Source organism: Terrapene carolina, unplaced genomic scaffold (genome assembly GCF_002925995.2).
Source record: "Terrapene carolina triunguis isolate 2854851 unplaced genomic scaffold, T_m_triunguis-2.0 Scaffold30, whole genome shotgun sequence".
Taxonomy (NCBI): domain Eukaryota; kingdom Metazoa; phylum Chordata; order Testudines; family Emydidae; genus Terrapene; species Terrapene triunguis.
Window position 1 is genome coordinate 9,589,265 of NW_020664381.1, and position 20,480 is coordinate 9,609,744.

The window sequence follows — 20,480 nt, forward strand, 5'->3', positions numbered from 1 at the left end:
TGAAATCTTATAAATATGCAATGTGATGCTTTTTGATTAAATGTGGGGGGAGGTGGGCTTCATACAGCTCTAAACTAGCAAGGGTCCTGGTAATGTGAAAGAGGGTGGTTTAAATAAAAGATGCTTATGGGGTATGATGGTGGTTGGATATCTGATGTTCATTCATGAGTAACTTCTCTATGGCATGTGATACTAACTAAAAACTCGAAGTGCATAAACACAGTACTGTATACTTGTGTCGGTGTTCATAGCTACAAGGAGAGAGAGAGATTCCATCCCTACGTCATTGAGACTCTTGCCTAGTAAGGACTGACAATAATTCTCATTTAAACATCGCATTTCTTATTTTTGGAGTGATAAGATTCTTTAGCTAACGTTTCTAAAATATGGATTGTTGGCTGCCTACTCTGAGCAAACAGGCAGGGTGACCAGTGTGCATCTTGTAACCCAGTTCTGTATCCTTGCTGAGATAGGGTGTTTCCTTGATTAAAGGGCAGAGGGAGCTTTGTGACTAATGTATTCAAGGCATATTTGACATCTCTAAACTTTACCCCTTCTGAAATCATGCACCATGTTAAATGTGATGTCTTTCTTCTGTATGGCCTTCATCAGTCACTGTAATGGTTATCGAATGTAAAACGTGGTCTTCAATTCTGGACTTTGGTTTGTGCACACATCACCACCACTGAGTAAATGTTGGTTGCTTGCAGTTACATAGACCTCAATCTAGCTAAACATTCAAATGAGTCTTATTTGGAATCAGTGGGATTGCATTTGCATAACTTTAAGCACATTGCTGCACTAAGGCCATAGTGCAGTGTTTTGGGGCCAGTAGCAGTGGTTATTAATGCTGGTTCCCAACTGACATAGTGTAGACACAATGTTGGTGTGAGGTTTTTTGAGTGTACAAGAATTTTTGGAAGGAGGATAGAGTGGGCAGGCCTATTTTGTGCAGAATGATCATCTTTGACTTGTACAATGTGCTTAATTGCTATCCATGAGCCAAGAAATAGCAAACTACCTCCAGGTAGTGTTACCTGAGGATATTTGAACCCAAAACTATGGGTTCAAATAACACAAACTTTTTTTAGATAGTTTTAGAAAATTAATGAATGGGGACACAACACCTCTGATAAATGATTGGTACACGAGATTGCTTTTATTTAAAATGTTTTGTTCGAGTCTAAAGCACACATTTAAAAGAGCAATAGTCTGGGTAACTGTATCTGGGGTACTCTAAAGTTTGAGATGGTGTTAAGTGGTCAGCCTTCCTTTTAGCCACTGGGGAGTTGGATGTCAGTCGTTTAGCTCGTTGACATTTTTTTTTCTCTTTAAATTGCACATTTTAACTAATTTTTGTAGAGGTTGCTTAAAACAAAGCACACGACTTATAGTAACCCCCAATGGGTTAACAATTTTTTAGCCTTCGCAAAAAACTTTTAACTTTACTTATTAGCAAAGTAACTTCTAGCAAGAAACTTATGGTCATAGACACCCAGATCCAAGGTTAGCTATTTATATTTTTTTATGAATTTATTTTTTTTATTAAAGCAGCTGTTTTGTTTGCTTAGGCAAACATCAAATTATTCCTGACTACATGGTGGTCTTGCTTTCAGGTAATGGTGGGCTGAGTACACAAAATGGCTGCGGTTATGTCAAGTCCAGCTCTCTTGTAACATTACTGTTAAGTGCTTTTTTGAGGTGTTGAGAACTGATCATTGTGGCATGGTGACACTTTGTCTATACTTCCTTCCCGTGACCTAATATTCATGAAACTTCTTCATAGGCATTTCTATGGTTCCTATCACCAAAAAATACCAAGCCTCTGAATTCCTAATGTAAACTTTCCTGACTATTTTTTGATCCAGGGAGGATCACATAGGGCTTCAATTTATGAAGACTGGGACCCATTCCGTTTTCGTCACATGATTCCCTTAGAAGCTCTGCAGGTTCGCGCACTGGCAAGTGCAGGTAATGTTGAAATGTATTCATAAGTCTGTTAAAATGCCCATCTCATTGCTTACTATCCAACATATGCTCTTTATGGGAGTTGGGGGTGGGTGTGTGTGTGTGTGTGTGGTGGTTGATTTATATAACAAACAAAGTTCTAAAACTGACTTTGTGTTTCTCCACCTCCCATTTTGTTTCTCTCCTCTTCTGCCTTCTAGTGGGTTGTAAGATTAGAGAACGCAAAAGCTGTACTTGAAAATTGGAAAACTCTCCAAGAAAAAATGAGTTTTGGTTTTCAAAGTTTGAGTTTTTTTTGTGGACAATACTTTTTGTTTCAAATAACACAAACACTCACTCTGGCCAAAGGCCATGTAACCACTTTGCTGTTGCTACCAGAGAAAATCCTTATGACTAGTTGTATACACTTCAGGGGGGTCTGTTTGCTTCAATAAAGCCTGTGTGGAAGACGATGCAGGTGCAGAACTACGTACACTGTGAAGATGATAAATAAGTTCAGACTTAACAAAACTAGGTGTATAATAGTTGTCTTGGGAATTTTAAAAATCTTTACATTGTGGAGGGTTATGAAAAGTCTTTGACCTTAATGGTTTAATTTTTATTGTCGGGTATGTAACTGTGTGTGACCAAGTGTAGGAGTCATAACCAAGTGCCCTTCTGCTAGGGTTTGTGATCAACTTATGTTCTAGGATACCTTTTAAATTTAATAAAACTGTTTCTCATGGTTAGAGAGTACTTCTCAATTCTAGTTGAAATTACAACATGATGTGACCCCGTATATAATTCAGTAGTATAACGTGGTACAAAATGTTCTCCATATCTCTCTAGATGCAGAGACCAATTCTGTGTGCGAGATTGTTCATGTTAAATCTGAGTCCGAAGGCAGACCAGAGAGAACATTCCACCTCTGCTGTAGGTGAGCGTGCTTCCATGTGTTCTATTGTTGCTGGATTTCTAGATGCTCGTTGTTCTTAAAAGAAATACATGATGATAGCACAAGAGGTTTACAACTTTTTCTAGCTCTACTGGCGAAGGATTCTCATTAAACAGAACAAAGCCATATTTAACCAATACTGAAGCTTTACAGGAATATTAATTTTTTTCTCTTGCAAATTGCCCCCAGCTATTGAATTCTATATGCAAATTTGTTTTTAAGGCTGCATGCACTGTCACTGAGCATTTGTCAGAACGCCAGGCAGCTGCTGAAGTGTCCAGTTTGGTCAGTGCTTTCCATGCTGGCAAGGCCTGACTCCCACTGTTAAGGGGCTTCAAACAAAGTACAGTGCCATGCTAAAATGATATTGTCTATCAAATCTGTATATTTAAAAGGGTTAACCCTTACTTCAGAATTTTGTTTTACCATTTTTGTTTTTTTAAAATTGATAGAAGTCCCTGCTGGGCTGATATTAAAAATAGTTCAACCTGCTGTCTAGATGAGATTTGCATGATTTCTGCTCAGTCTGTCCAATGCAAGCACACAATATGAGAGATTACATTAGCTACAATAGGTTTGCCAAATAAGTGAGTAGCTGGCATCAGAGGAAAAGGAAGAAGAGAGAGGTAGACAGTACTTCCGTAATGCAGGATGCTTGTTTCCTTGGACATGGGTTTAAACTTGCACAGATTTAACAATGCAAGATGTATATTATAAACTTTGATTTGAAAACTTTGTTTGAATGACAGGGAAAGGCAGGCAGAGCAATTCACGTTTTCCTTCAGTACTGGTGTTGATTTATCTTGCTCTGTCACATACTTGCAGGAATTATGGATCTCTTGTGAGCTTGTGCCCTAACTTTTTGTTTTTTCCTGTTTTCAGTTCCCCAGACCACAGAAAGGATTTTCTGAAGGCTGTGCACTCCATTCTACGTGATAAGCACAGAAGGCAGCTTCTTAAAACTGAAAGTCTGCCTTCATCCCAACAATATGTTCCTTTTGGAGGGAAAAGACTGTGTGCTCTAAAAGGTGCAAGGCCAGCAATGAACAGGGCAGGTACTGTAGGGATGCAGACTTTCAAGATCCCACTGATCCCAGCACCACTGTAGGTCACATCGGAGTTATAATATTTATTACCAATAGATCAGGGTTAGTGTTGCATCTGACCTGCCTTCACATCCCTATAAGAGCCTTAACAAGTGCCTCCATTTATACCACTCTTCACTCAAGGTTCAACATCAGAGCAATGATCCTTCTGGTGTAGGAGGCCCAAATGGGACTCCTTTCAGTTTCAATCAACTGTACGTTTTAATCTGCCAAATGAGTTGCAGTTGAATAAAGCTTTGCAGCAAAACTATGTACAGGATTTCTACAGATGACCAGTAGTGGTTTAAAACAAAACCAGCTCCGAAAGTGTCTCTAGCTTATCACCTCAAATCTTCAGCAGGGTTTGAAATTAGTTCTGCTTCATGTATCCTCCATTTCTCCTTTTTCACCTCTATTGGGAGTGGGCATTTGTTTGTCCTCATCAGATCTCAGAAGTGCACTGGATTAAATGGTCTGTCTTAAAATGTGGACTTCATTTTCAGTTGACTTCAGGCAAAACACACTTTAAAAAAAAATCACAGGGAAAAGCAGTTTAGTGTTTGGCAACCACTAAATGAAGAAGGGAAGAAACTTGCTTCTAAATATACTTTTTCTGCTCATTAGATCCAGATAACCAGGCTTTCTGTTCCTCCTCTGTAACAAGCAAGCCACACCAATAACATTCACAGCATGGCCTCTCACAGAGGCTAGGGAAGGTTTTCACACATTTAAGATTCAAAGGCAGCCCAAAAGGTATCTAATTTGTACCACAGTGCTTCAATCATCCCATGAGGCTCCATATGCTTGAAATGTCAGAATCTTCTTTTAGGTGGGTTTGTCTAGTCATTTGCATGGTGGATGCAGTGGGGGTAAACCCCCTGCGTGCCCCACCCCAGCCTAGCTGGGCCCTTACTTGTAAATTTTTTAACCCTAAATGCTGAGCTGATTTACTTGCATTTTCGGGCTCAGGATAATGATTCTTTTCCCAAAGAGGAATGCGTTTAATAGATGTGTTCTGAAGGTGCCGTCAGTGAGGGGACAAACAACCACCTCTGAATCTCAACAGCCTACAGTGGAGCTATTGTGTGCACAGAACACTGAAATTTCTGCAGATCCTTCAGCTGGAGAATTCATCCTTTGCTTTGTCTGACGAGCCTCATATGAAGATATTTCAACATGGAAGATGCCAAAATGCTATCTGAACCAGTCACAAAACTAGCAGACAGGTCTGATGCTGAAGATGGAATTTATGAAAGCAAAAGCCAGAAAATAACCCAGCAACGATGGGGCACTTGCACCTACATAAAGAGTAGGCAGCAACTCCAGTGTCTCCCAGCTCCGTCTAACTGCTTGGAATGATTCTACATCATTCCTGTGGAGGCACCACAATATTTCCTTGTCAGTTTTGGGACAAGCTGGGTTATTGCAGTCTGTTAACAGCAGGGCATGGCTGATGAGAAGCTTAGCTCTACTCACGCTTTTTCATGCTGGCTGCCTGCCTGCCACCCACTTAGGAGGAACAGTAATTGTGGCCCATTATCTCAATTTGTGGATCTAAGAAGCAGAAACTTTTTACAGATGGCAAAAAAATACCTGTTTCCATGAGAAGCTAAGTAAAGCATAACTTATGCATGCATATTGATAGGGAGGAGTAGGTCGTGCTGGGAAATCCTGATAGCTGGTGCCAAGGGATGTTAGGAAAGGGCAGTTGGAAGACTAGTTTTTTAGATACATTTTTACCTTGTGTAAAGCATGTGGGATTTTATCTTTTGTGTGTGTGCAGTGTCTGCCCCAAGCAAGTCTCTTGGGAGGAGGAGGCGGCGGCTGGCCCGAAACAGGTTTACCATTGACTCGGATGCTGTCTTCGAAAGCAGCCCTGAAAAAGAGTCCCGGCAGCCCACAGCCAGTGGGGACACTGACCGCTGGGTAGAGGAACAGTTTGACCTTGCTCAGTATGAGGAGCAGGAGGACATCAAAGAAACGGACATCCTGAGCGATGACGATGAGTACTGTGAGTCTACGAAAAGCACCACAGTTGACCGAGAACTTCAGGAGCAGTTGCAGGCTGCTTCCATTACAAGCAGCCAGTCACGTCGGGCAGAGAAAGCACGGCATGCAATGGGCACGCATGCTGCCAGAATGACTCAGTTGAAGAAGCAAGCTGCACTCTCTGGGATCAATGGCGGGGTGGAAAGTAATAGTGAAGAAGTCATCTGGGTTAGGCGTGAAGACTTTGTACCTAGCAGAAAACTGAACACTGAGCTCTAAACCTATCACTTTCTCACTAGATGGTCTGTGTAGATATCTCCTCTCTTCCCTCCCCCAATACATGCTGTGGAGCATGATCCCTTAGCTTGCACACACAGTTTTGGCAGCTGAACTGCTCTGAAACTGTGCAGCCACATTTTAGGAACTTTAAAAGGTGGGCGGGGAGTGTAAAATTTGAAATAAGCTGGAGTCCTATCTGTATATTACTAAGGGCTTTTAAACTTTTATTTATTCTAAAATGGGATACATAATATCACTGGAGAACAAGTTACTGTCGGCATCTTACGTATGTGCAACTTAAGTGATAGCACAATGAACAAAGAGGTTTTTGTATCTGTGATATGTCAATCAGAGGCTCATCTCCTTAATGAGGAAACTGCCTTTCTAATATGTACAGCTGCGGTGTTCTTAATCTTTTCCCTCTTAAAAGACTATACATGTATTTTAGGAGTGTGTGAGGAAAGGTTTGGGATTTATGTTGTGCTGCGTTCTCTTGGTGTGTCTGGTCTAATTTATTTTCAGTGTTGGAAGCTCTAATTTTACGTAAAATTTTATAAAGTTGCCAAACTCTTGAAAGAGATCCAAATTTAACACTTGAAATTTTTTTTTGTACTTTTTACCTGAGATGCAGAGGCACAAATGGGTAAGAATGTTAGTGTTACTTAGGATATGAGGCTAGCCTTTTTGCAGAGGGTTCAGTAGGCTAGTTTTTATATTATATTAAAATATCAACTGGAAACTCCTGCTTAGGGATAACTGGAATTCAGTTATGTTACAAATAATGTGACTGAATTACAAAGAGGGCTAAATTAATCCACGACTTCAGTGGAGTCATATCAGGGATGAATTTGGTCCATTATGACTGACACCATTTGGGTTTAGGGGAGGGGGGGAATTTATGGCCAAAAAACTGACCTCATCCAACTCTTAGTGTGGATGAAACTAGTGTATATATAAATTCCTTTGTAAAGGCTTTTTCCACTGCAATACACTATGAACAAAGTTCTAAATAAGCAAACCTCTCAGACCTTTTTATTTAAGTATCTAAAACAGGGTAAAAAATCTAGTGTTTTTAAAGTAGACTTCCAAATATAAAAAAAGAGAAAATATAGCACTTTTAATTTTTTTAGATTTATATAGCTTTCCCATTTCACTTTCCACCTACAAAAGAGGAAGATAATGACATTTTCTTTGTATCTATTGATGTTTGACACATTAGTGGATACTTTGAAACCTGGTATTTTATAAATAGCTTTAGGACTATATTTTATAAGATCAGCTGTGACTATATTTTGAAACATAACAAATTGTTCCCCCCCAAAACATCAAATGTCTTGTGTCCCAGCCAGCATTCCTTCCCCACCCCTTCCCCCGCCACCAGCTGGTTACCAGTGCACTATACTTAGTCTTTTGAATGTTTTCTTGTATCTGCTTTTGCTATCTTCTGATTTTTCTTTTCCTAAAAGCTTTAGAACGATTTCTATACCCTTTTATCATCACTTCATTGTTCTATATCATCTAAAGTCCATTGTGTCCCAATTTAGTAGAAAAGCACAGGTTGTAGTTGTCCTACTGGAATACAGTCAGTTGGGAAAGACTGGAAAGTCTGGTGCTTGGGAGGGTGCCATTGTTCTTGTACATAATGTCATGACATGTCTATGTCAAAGGTTCTTGTATATTTCTTTTATAAGCTGAAAGAAGGTCTATTTTTATGTTTTTAGGTCTATGAATGGAACGTTGTAAATGCCTGTCAAACAATAAAATACTGAAAACATCTGAATAGTGTGGTGGTGGTGAAGGGTGGGGTGGGGTGTGAATGCACCGAGGACATCTCTGTCGCTTCTGCCGTGATCAAAAAGAGCAAACTGTAACCAAAATCCAATAAATGGATTTCAGCTGTTCAGGGCTGCTTAATACTACTCCAGCGACCTGTAACGGTTTGGCTTGGCAAAAGTTTTTAGATTTTTCTAATCTGTTATTTTTAAAAAAAATTATTTAAATTTTCAGTTGTGGGAACTTATGGGGGAGGAGAGTTGCACAACAATTATTTAAGAATCAGTTATTTTATAGACATTAAAACATAAAATATATAAAGTACTAACCTTAAATCACACTCTAAGTTCAAGCAGCACTCACTGCCTAGCTGTAAACTTCAATTGTTGATGGAAATCTTTTTTTCAACAATTGATGGGTACAGTGAAATTGAGGTTTAGTGTCATGCTGATAAACATCCAAGCCCATTATAGTATATCCTCCAACTTTGCTCCTTACAAAGGTGTATGTGCTCAATTTATGAAGATCCTGGTTCAATTTCACAAACAGTTTTTCTTTGCCTAAAGAAGGGGGTAGTTGGTTAGATGATGATTTGGACAACAGCTCCCTTCCACACCCCGCACTGAGGTGGAATTCACCCCTGTGCAGATGACCAGCACAAAGCTTGTGCAGATGACCAGCACACTTACGCCCAATTTGATGGGTTAGTACAGTTGTAAATTAGAACAAAGAGGAAAAACCTTTCCTGGTATGAAATTCCTGCTGAAGCCAAATTCAAAGGGTCTTTTGATTAGTTAACTTCCCCCTCCAAATTGGATCTACTTCTGATCAAATGTATGTGTTCAAAACATTCCACATTAGTTGGTTTCACAGTTGTACCGTTTGACCCAAATGTGTCACCTAGTGGTGTGTGTGTGTTTGAATTGTGATTCTATGCCCTGTCTAAGGGTGGCCTCACTTTCCTGAAATGTTCATTTTCCTATGTTAATTTTCCTTGGTCTGTTCTTGACAAATTAGTCCCTGTTATCACTCATACCCTCAACCTGGTCTGTCTCTCTCTCTCACTCCCACATTTTGAGTAGATCCACAACTGCAATTAAAAATCTGCAGCTGGCCTGTGCCAGCCAACTTAGGCTAAAGGGCTGTTAAATTGCTGCGTGGAGGATCAGGCTTGGGTTGCAGCCTGATCTGTGGGACCCTCCCACCTCACGTGGTCCCAGGCTGTAGCCTGAGGCAGGCAGCACAGGCTAGCTGCAGGTTTTTAACTGAAGTCTAGACACACCCGCTGAGTCCCAGCTGGACACTGACTTTAGTGTCTCTTACTACTTGATGCTGTCTTCTCCACTCTTGGCCAATTGAGTTTGTGGCTATTGCGTTTGTTTCTCTGGTAGAGCAGAGTATACCTTTTAAACAATAAACCACATTGCCTGTGCAAGATAATCAATTACAGGGCTTGAAATAATGCAAGGAGGTAGATATGTTTCACCATAAAAGCGCATACATGCTTCTAGCTTAATCTTTAAAACTTGCAGTAGCGTTTGTGGAAAGGATAAGTGTAGCTACCACCACTTCCATCCCCCCCTCCTCACAAGTCTAATATGACCCAGGAATGGTGTGATGCTCTTAGAGAAAGAAGTATGCAGTCAGGATCAAATACCAGACCTTAGCTTGCCACATTATCCAGTATGCACAGCAGGAGGTAACTTCTACACTGTACTGTGCCAGTTAGTGACCTGACAAGTGGAGTTCAAAGTGCAGAGATGGAAGCTGTGATGTTTAAATTCACCAAGCATGTCTGGAAACACTTGCCATTTGTGCAGGAGATGAGCTCATTCTGTGCCTCGATCACCCCTGCTATGTTCAAAGGGCATCTCCATACACATTTCTTCCCTTGTCTAGATATAATCAGTTAGGTGTACGACTAGCCTACATCTTAGTACTGCCTTCAGTCTCTTAAGTAACAACTTCTGATTCTTGTCATGCTTTATTGCTGGAAAATGTATGGCTTTATTTTAGCTCCTGCTTGCTAAGAATTGTGGGTGATTTTTTTTTTTAAAGCTTTTCTTTAAAAGCAAACACTTTTCCTCTTACCCCCTACGAATTTTTTTAAAGCTATAAAATAACTTGGTTTATTGTTGTATAGATTCATCAAGTGGGTGACATAACCACCCAGAAGTTATGCAAACTATTAGGAGACCCTGCAATGTTTGGTAATGAATGGCTTGCATGCAGTGCTTGAGTTCACAAGTGGCGGTCCTGCTAAACCAAATGTTGCTTAAAAATGATCAATACCACCACTGCACAGGCTGGCTTTCATAGAATAGAATATCAGGGTTGGAAGGGACTTCAGGAGGTCATCTAGTCCAGCCCCCTGCTCAAGGCAGGACCAATTCCCAACTAAATCATCCCAGCCAGGGCTTTGTCAAGCCTGACCTTAAAAACCTCTGAGGACTTGGCTACACTTGCAGCTGTACAGCGCTGTGAGGTAAACCTGTCTTCGTACAGCTGAGTAGGGAAAGCGCTGCAGTCTGTCCACGCTGACAGCGCAGTGGCGTGGCCACACTTGCAACATTTGCAGCTGTGTTGGGAGCGGTGCATTATGGGCAGCTATCCCAGCATTCATGTGGCTGCAACATGCTTTTCAAAACGGGTGGAGTGGGGTGGGGTGGAGTGAGACAGGGAGTGTGAGGGGAGAGAGAGTGCTTTTTGGAGCATGTCAGCACTCTATTTTGCAAGTTCCGAACTCCCGACCCCCTCCTCATTCATTCACTCACTCAAAGCAAACAGCAAATTGTTTGCTTTTTCTCTGTGGTACGAGCTTTGAAACCGGCACTTCTGCATTCCTGCAGCCTGGCACAACAATGGAGAGGATTGGCCACTTGACAAGGTGATCAGTACAGCGCTGCAGGTTGATTCCTGGTACACACTCACAGGGGAGAGTCGTAGCTACGCCGCAGTATCTCTTATGCTTCTCGGGGAGGTGGAGTACCTGCAGCGGTGTACCCAGGGAGATACAGCGCTGTACGTGCCTTGCCAGTGTAGCCGGTCAGTGAGTTACAGCGCTGTAACTCGCACGTGTAGCCAAGGCCTAAGAAAGGAGATCCCACCACCTCCCTAGGTAACCCATTCCAGTGTTTCACCACTCTCCTAGTGAAAAAGTTTTTCCTAATATGCAACCTAAACCTCCCCCACTGCAACTTGAGACCATTACTCCTTGTTCTGTCAGCTGGTACCACTGAGAACAGTCTAGATCCATCCTCTTTGGACCCCCCTTTCTGGTAGTTGAAAGCAGCTATCAAATCCCCCCTCATTCTTCTCTTCTGCAGACTAAACAATCCCAGTTCCCTCAGCCTCTCCTCATAAGTCACATGCCCCAGCCCCCTAATCATTCTTTCCAATTTTTCCACATCATCCTTGTAGTGTAGAGCCCAAAACTGGACACAGTACTCCAAATGAGGCCGCACCAATGTCGAACAGAGGGGAATGATCACGTCCCTCGATCTGCTGGCAATGCCCTACTTATACAGCCCAAAATGCCGTTAGCCTTCTTGGCAACAAGGGCACACTGTCAACTCATATCCAGCTTCTCGTCCACTGTAACCCCAAAGTCCTTTTCTGCAGCAGTGCATGGGATTCTTCTGTCCTAAGTGCAGGACTCTGCACATGTCCTTGTTGAACCTCATCAGGTTTCTTTTGGCCCAATACTCTAATTTGTCTAGGTCCCTCTGTATCCTATCCCTACCCTCCAGCGTATCTACCACTCCTCCCAGTTTAGTGTCATCTTTTGCGAACAGGGGCTGCTAACAGGGAGTTTCGCAAGGGAGTTTGGAAGGGGAGTGGGAAGGGGCGAGGGTCCCTTGCCGGTTCTATCTGTTTTCCCTTTATTCCCCTTAAAACTTTAAACTTCTTGCTTAAACAACTCTTTCAGCGGACAGGGGGCTGCAGACGGGAGTTTGACAGAGGGAGGCTTATGATGGTTAGGAAGACCCGCAACACCTGTGCCAGCACTGCTTCTGTCTCCTCCACCTGCGCCTGTAGCCAGACAGAGCGCCTGAGCATGGATGCTTCTACCCAGATCCTGGTGTGGTTTTGCAGAGACTGTAACTTGCAATTTCCACTTACTGATATCCAGGCTGGGGGGACCATCCAATGTGAAAGGTGCCTGCTGGTGGAATCTCTCAGGCAGCAGGTGGGAGAGCTACAGGAGGAGGTGGCTAGGTTGAGAAGCATCCGAATCCACGAGCAATTCCTGGACAGTGTCCATGTGGAGACAGCTGAGGTAGCTGTCCCAGGACACAGGACTGCTGATACACCACTGGTGGAGGAGGAGATGGCTCAGGGTGGACACTGGCAGCTGGTTACTTCTGGCAGCAGGCAGTGCTCCACCCCTGCTCCGAACCCTCCCGCTGTGGTAATAGGTAACCGTTATGCTCTTCTTGATACAGGAAAGAAGGCATCACCCCCTACAGTAAAGGAGGAGAAGCCTCGTACCCCTAAGGCTGGGAGGTCTGCTGCCACCACTGCGAATAGGAAACGTAGGGTAGTGGTGGTCGGAGACTCTCTGCTGAGGGGGACGGAGGCGCCCATCTGTCGCCCTGACATTTCATCTCGGGAGGTATGCTGCCTGCCGGGAGCTCGTATCCGAGACGTTACGGAGGCATTGTCGAGGATTATCCAGCCCTCTGACTACTACCCCATGCTACTCATCCATGTGGGCACAAATGATACTGCGCGGTGTGACACTGAGCGGATCAAGAGTGACTACAGGGCTCTGGGAGTACGGGTGAAGGAGTTTGGAGCGCAGGTGGTATTCTCTTCGATTCTTCCTGTCAAAGGTAGGGGCCCGGGCAGAGACAGATGCATCATGGAGGTGAATGCCTGGCTGCGAAGATGGTGTCGCCAGGAGGGCTTTGGCTTCCTAGACCACGGGATGCTATTTGAGGAAGGACTGCTAGGCAGAGATGGTGTTCACCTTTCGAGGAGGGGAAAGACCCTATTTGGACACAGACTGGCTAACCTAGTGAGGAGGGCTTTAAACTAGGTTCGACGGGGACAGGTGAGCAAAGCCCGCAGGTAAGTGGGGAACATGGAGACCTGGGAGATGGGTCGGAGACGAGAGGGAGTGTGGGCTATATTGGCAGAGAGAAAGGAGGGTCAGGACAAAACCGGGAGGAAAGATCAAACCAGTATCTTAGATGCCTATATACAAATGCCAGAAGTATGGGTAATAAGCAAGAAGAACTGGAAGTGCTAATAAATAAATACAACTATGACATTGTTGGCATCACTGAAACTTGGTGGGATAATACACATGATTGGAATGTTGGTGTGGATGGATACAGCTTGCTCAGGAAGGATAGACGGGGAAAAAGGGAGGAGGTGTTGCCTTATATATTAAAAATGTACACACTTGGACTGAGGTAGAGATGGACATAGGAGACGGAAGTGTTGAGAGTCTCTGGGTTAGGCTAAAAGGGGTAAAAAACAAGGGTGATGTCATGCTAGGAGTCTACTACAGGCCACCTAACCAGGTGGAAGAGGTGGATGAGGCTTTTTTTAAACAACTAACAAAATCATCCAAAGCCCAAGATTTGGTGGTGATGGGGGACTTCAACTATCCGGATATATGTTGGGAAAATAACACAGCGGGGCACAGACTATCCAACAAATTCTTGGACTGCATTGCAGACAACTTTTTATTTCAGAAGGTTGAAAAAGCTACTAGGGGTGAAGCTGTTCTGGACTTGATTTTAACAAATAAGGAGGAACTCGTTGAGAATTTGAAAGTAGAAGGCAGCTTGGGTGAAAGTGATCATGAAATCATAGAGTTTGCAATTCTAAGGAAGGGTAGAAGGGAGAACAGCACAATAGAGACAATGGATTTCAGGAAGGCGGATTTTGGTAAGCTCAGAGAGCTGATAGGTAAGGTCCCATGGGAATCAAGACTGAGGGGAAAAACAACTGAGGAGAGTTGGCAGTTTTTCAAAGGGACACTATTAAGGGCCCAAAAGCAAGCTATTCCGCTGGTTAGGAAAGATAGAAAATGTGGCAAAAGACCACCTTGGCTTAACCACGAGATCTTGCATGATCTAAAAAATAAAAAGGAGTCATATAAAAAATGGAAACTAGGACAGATTACAAAGGATGAATATAGGCAAACAACACAGGAATGCAGGGGCAAGATTAGAAAGGCAAAGGCACAAAATGAGCTCAAACTAGCTAAGGGAATAAAGGGGAACAAGAAGACTTTTTATCAATACATTAGAAGCAAGAGGAAGACCAAAGACAGGGTAGGCCCACTGCTTAGTGAAGAGGGAGAAACAGTAACAGGAAACTTGGAAATGGCAGAGATGCTTAATGACTTCTTTGTTTCGGTCTTCACCGAGAAGTCTGAAGGAATGCCTAACCTAGGGAATGCTAATGGGAAGGGGGTAGGTTTAGCAGATAAAATAAAAAAAGAACAAGTTAAAAATCACTTAGAAAAGTTAGATGCCTGCAAGTCACCAGGGCCTGATGAAATGCATCCTAGAATACTCAAGGAGCTAATAGAGGAGGTATCTGAGCCTCTAGCTATTATCTTTGGAAAATCATGGGAGACGGGAGAGATTCCAGAAGACTGGAAAAGGGCAAATATAGTGCCCATCTATAAAAAGGGAAATAAAAACAACCCAGGAAACTACAGACCAGTTAGTTTAACTTCTGTGCCAGGGAAGATAATGGAGCAAGTAATTAAGGAAATCATCTGCAAACACTTGGAAGGTGGTAAGGTGATAGGGAACAGCCAGCATGGATTTGTAAAGAACAAATCATGTCAAACCAATCTGATAGCTTTCTTCGATAGGATAACGAGTCTTGTGGATAAGGGAGAAGCTGTGGATGTGGTATACCTAGACTTTAGTAAGGCATTTGATACGGTCTCGCATGGTATTCTTATCGACAAACTAGGCAAATACAATTTAGATGGGGCTACTATAAGGTGGGTGCATAACTGGCTGGATAACCGTACTCAGAGAGTTGTTATTAATGGTTCCCAATCCTGCTGGAAAGGCATAACGAGTGGGGTTCCGCAGGGGTCTGTTTTGGGACCGGCTCTGTTCAATATCTTCATTAACGACTTAGATATTGGTATAGAAAGTACGCTTATTAAGTTTGCGGATGATACCAAACTGGGAGGGATTGCAACTGCTTTGGAGGACAGGGTCATAATTCAAAATGATCTGGACAAATTGGAGAAATGGTCTCAGTTAAACAGGATGAAGTTTAACAAAGATAAATGCAAAGTGCTCCACTTAGGAAGAAAAAATCAGTTTCACACATACAAAATGGGAAGAGACCGTCTAGGAAGGAGTACGGCAGAAAGGGATCTAGGGGTTATAGTGGACCACAAGCTAAATATGAGTCAACAGTGTGATGCTGTTGCAAAAAAAGCAAACTTGATTCTGGGATGTATTAACAGGTGTGTTGTGAGCAAGACACGAGAAGTCATTCTTCCGCTCTACTCTGCTCTGGTTAGGCCTCAGCTGGAGTATTGTGTCCAGTTCTGGGCACCGCATTTCAAGAAAGATGTGGAGAAATTGGAAAGGGTCCAGAGAAGAGCAACAAGAATGATTAAAGGTCTTGAGAACATGACCTATGAAGGAAGGCTGAAAGAATTGGGTTTGTTTAGTTTGGAAAAGAGAAGACTGAGAGGGGACATGATAGCAGTTTTCAGGTATCTAAAAGGGTGTTATAAGGAGGAGGGAGAAAACTTGTTCACCTTAGCCTCTGAGGATAGAACAAGAAGCAATGGGCTTAAACTGCAGCAAGGGAGGTCTAGGTTGGACATTAGGAAAAAGTTCCTAACTGTCAGGGTGGTTAAACACTGGAATAAATTGCCTAGGGAGGTTGTGGAATCCCCATCTCTGGAGATATTTAAGAGTAGGTTAGATAAATGTCTATCAGGGATGGTCTAGACAGTATTTGGTCCTGCCATGCGGGCAGGGGACTGGACTTGATGACCTCTCGAGGTCCCTTCCAGTCCTAGAATCTATGAATCTATGAATCTGCAAACTTGCTGAGAGTGCAGTCCACACCATCCTCCAGCTCATTAATGAAGATATTGAATAAAACCGGTCCCAGGACCGACCCTTGGGGCACTCCGCTTGATACCGGCTGCCAACTAGACATCGAGTCGTTGATCACTACCCGTTGAGCCCGACAATCTAGCCAGCTTTCTATCCACCTTATAATCCATTCATCCAGCCCATACTTTAACTTGCCGGCAAGAATACTGTGGGCTTGTGTAGCACCCAGAACAATGGGATCCTGGTCCTGTTTAGGGCTCATGAGTTCTGCAGTAACATAAATATAAATGCCATTAAGAAAAGGAGGTGAGGTCTTTGGGAAGTTCCCTTCAAACAGTGTTGGGATATATTTGCTGGATAAAGTAACCCCCCCCCCCAGCTGCAGTCAGCCATCTCCCCCCATGCAGCAGTGCAGGCAGGGGAGGTTCGAGGCCTCATCTTCCCAGAAGCCTCCTTGACCTAGGACCCCCAACCGCCACATGAGCCTCTACAGTGTGTATCGGGGTGGGGGGGGGAATTTCTGGGTGAGCTACAGGAAACAAGCGATTGGGGTTCATTTGTAGGGTAGATAAATGACTTGGGTGTCGGAGGTCCTATAAGGGTGCTGGGGGGCAGGAGTGAAGAGGGAGGTTGGGGGTCAGGCTGGTGGGCATTGGCCGGGTGATGCATGGGGGCATTGTGCAGTGTGGGGGTTGGAGTATGTTTATTGGAGGCTGGAGTGGTTTAAGCAGCAGCTGACTAGTGATACTAGCAGCCCCAGCTGGCTGGGTCTGGCTTCCTCTTCCACCACTCCCATCCTCTCTCTTCCTGCACTGGCACCAGCTCCACTTGCAAACACCAGGGAGAGATGGACTTGCTGTTGCTACACCAGGGATGAGGCTGGCCAGACACTACCCCTAGCATCAAGCAGGGCCCTGCAGACTGATCCTGTGGCCCAGTGACTCAGCAGCCCTAGCTCCCCACAACCTAGTGCGGCATCTCCCAGGACAAAGGTGCTGCTAATGGGAGAAGGGGACATTCTGAAGTGCCAGACCATGTGTCCACCCTGGACACCAGGTGCCAGAACTGCTCCTGTATCACTCCACCTTAACCTATACACTCATTTAATCAGAGATTATCCTATGACGACGGCTTCTCATATAACCTGCATTCTGCCATTTCCTGAGTTGCATACTTAACTTTGCAACCCTAGCTGCATAATATTCGTCTAGTCTAGTGTTTCTGCATGTCACTTTCTTTTAAATTCTCCATTGCATGTGTACCACCATCACCTAGTGGTTGAACCCAGGAACTTCAGAACAGAGCTCTACCATTTGAACTAAAGCTATTATCCAGAAGCATCAGGAACATACTGTTCTCTATGGCTTGGTCTTAGCCTGGCAGACTTGTGTCACTCAGGAATGTGAGAGAAAAAAAACAACAGTCCTGACTGACACACTGTGCTGGCAGAAGGCACTGTGGTTCAGGGAGGTGGTGTTCCTACATCAGCAGAAAAACTCCTCCTGTCAGTGTATACTGTATTCTACATTAGGGGGATATGCTACCATAGGCTCTGTAGTACAGACATAGCTAAGGAGAGGATGAGGAGCGGGGACTTGTACCACAGGCCCAAGTGGCCTTGGTTTACAGACAGCATAGCCATGTACATACATTTTAACAGATTCTGAGAGGCAGCTCATCGAGATTTGAGCTGTTATAGTAGAGTGGGGAAGGACAGTTCAGTGGTTTGAGCATTGGCCTGCTAAACCCAGGGTTGTGAGTTCAATCCTTGTGGGGACCATTTAGGGAATCTGGGGCAAAAAATCTGTCTGGGGATTGGTCCTACTTCAAGCAGGGGGTTGGACTAGATGATCTGAGGTCCCTTCCAACCCCGATTCTAGTCTCAGATCTACCAGCAATGACTGTGTGCAACATCTTGGTAACTCCCCCTGCAAGTGCTAACATTGGTCTGCTTCTAGGGATAGGAGGCCTTCCACAATATTAAGGACTGTGAAGTGCTATTTAGAAGAGGATAACCTAGAATTCTTAGTCCCGACCCACGAGCCCTTCTGTCTGTGGCTGCTTCAAAACAACATAGGAAGCAAAGTGTGCTCCGCAGCCCCACTCTGCAGATGAAATGTTGAAATAATTTAAAAACAATATTGTCAAGCTTTACTGCCCATGTGCAGTTAACTGTTGCTTAAAATGTAGCAATTCTGGACAGCTTTACATGGAAAAAGAGAACAGCACCTCCCTGATCCCAGCATTACCCCTTGTCACATTTCAAGTTCCTGCTCCAAATCCCTAAGGCTCTAGCTTTCTTTGTTTTTTTAATATTCATCCTTTGCCAAACAGAAGGCTATAGCAACATTAGAAAGGCCAAGGTCCCAAACTGGCTAAGGACACAAACATTTTACAAATACATTTGAAGCAAGAGTAAATGAGGTAGGATCTGAGGCTAAAATAGGGAAAGAACAAGTTAAGAATTACTTAGGGCTTGTCTACATTTGAAATGCTACAGCAATGCAGCTGCACCACTGTAGTGCTTCAGTGTTGACACTACCTATGCCGATAGGCGGGATTCTCCCATCAGCATAGGTAATCCACCTCCCCAAGAGGCAGTGGCTAGGTTGAGGGAAGAATTCTTCCACCAACCTGGTGCTGTCTGTACCTGGGGTTAGGTTGATTTTTCACATCCCTGAACCAGGGCTGGCTCCAGGCACCAGCCCAGCAAGCAGGTGCTTGGGGCGGCCAAGGTGAAGGGGCAGCACGTCAGGCTCTTCGGCGGCAATTCATCGGTGGGTCCCTCGGTCCCTCTCGGAGGGAAGGACCTGCGGCCGAATTGCCACCGAAGAAGAAAGCGGCGCGGTGGAACTGCCGCCGATCGCGGCTTTTCCCGCCCCCACCACTTGGGGCGGCAAAAACCCTGGAGCCAGCTCTTCCCTGAACGACGTTGTTGGGTGGACCTAACGTTTTAGTGTAGACCAGACCTTAGACAAATTAGATATTTTCAAGGCAGCAGCGCCTGATGAAATACATCCTTGAATACTTAAGAAACTGACTGAAAAGCTCTCTGAGCCAGTAGCAATTATCTTTTGAGAACTTGTAGAGGACAAGTGAGATCCAAGAGGACTGGAAAAGAGCAAATATAGTGCCTATTTATAATAAGGGGAATATGGACCACCCAGGGAATTATAGAGCAGTCAGCTTAACTTTGGTACCAGGAAAGACAATGGAGCAAATATTCAAACAATTAATTTATAAGCACCTAGAAGATAAGGTGATAAGTAACAATCAACATGGATTTGTCAAGAACAAATCATGTCAACCCAACCTAATATCCTTCTTTGACAGGGTAACAAGCCTTGTGGATGGGGGAGGGGAGAAGAAGCAGTACATGTAATATATCTCAACTTCAGTAAGGCTTTTGATACTGCTTTGCATGCCCCTCTCATAAAACTAACTAGAGAAATATAGCCTAGGCTGAATCTACCGTAAGCTGGTTATACAACTGGTTGGAAACCATACTGAGTACTCAATTGTTCACTGTCAAGCTTGAGTGGCATATTGAATGAGGTGCCACAGGAAGCTGTCCTAGGTCTAGCTCTATTCAATATCTTCATAAATGATTCAGATAATGGTATAGAGAGTACACTTATAAAGTTTGCGGGCAATACCAAACTGGGAGGGGTAGTAGGCACTTTGGAGGACAGGATTAGAATTCAAAATGATCTGGAGAAAAGTCTGAAATAAATAGGATGAAATTCAATATGGACAAAGGCAAACACCTACACCTAGAACATAAGTATGGCCATACTGGGTCAGACCAAAGGTCCATTTAGCCCAGTATCCCATCTTCCGACAGTGGCCAATGCCAGGTGCCCCAGAGGGAATGAACAGAACAGGCAATCATCAAGTGATCCATCTCGTTTCCCCCATTCCCAGCTTCTGGCAAACAGAGGTTAGAGACACCATCCCTACCCATCCTGGCTAACAGCCAGTGATGGACCTATCCTCCAGGAATTTATCTAGTTCTTTTTTGAACCCTGTTATAGTCTTGGTCTCCACAGCATCCTCTGGCAAAGAGTTCCACAGGTTGATGGTGCGTTGTGTGAAGAAATACTTCTTCAAGTGATTGCTCATGTGTATTCCATAGTAGGTGTGCGTGCTCTCCATGTGCACCAGTGCCGGAAGTTTTTCCCCTAGCAGTACCCCAGGGGAGTGCCCCTAACGACTCCTGGAGTGGTGCCTCTATGGCGCGGTATAAGGGACGCTGCGTGCTCCCCCCACCCTCAGTTCCCTCTTGCCGCCAGTGAAGGTGCATCGGAACTGCTCTGCAGCTTTCCTCTTGAACTCTTGTTCATTCGTAGTTAGTAGTACCTGTAGTTGAAGTAGTTTAGATTAGTGGTA

At 43.9% G+C, this 20,480-nt stretch overlaps 1 protein-coding gene across 1 annotated transcript in view; it reads left to right on the forward strand.

Annotated features, from left to right (window-relative positions):
- The window catches only part of LOC112104509 (T-lymphoma invasion and metastasis-inducing protein 1), a 233,305-nt gene extending 226,036 nt beyond the window's left edge, over positions 1 to 7,269 (forward strand). The window contains exons 25-28 of the mRNA XM_029911499.1: positions 1,869 to 1,971; positions 2,797 to 2,884; positions 3,785 to 3,957; positions 5,771 to 7,269. Of these exons, the coding sequence (XP_029767359.1) occupies positions 1,869 to 1,971; positions 2,797 to 2,884; positions 3,785 to 3,957; positions 5,771 to 6,255 (849 nt within the window). The 3' untranslated portion in view covers positions 6,256 to 7,269. The remainder of the gene's footprint in view (positions 1 to 1,868; positions 1,972 to 2,796; positions 2,885 to 3,784; positions 3,958 to 5,770) is intronic.
- Positions 7,270 to 20,480: the final 13,211 nt, after the last annotated feature.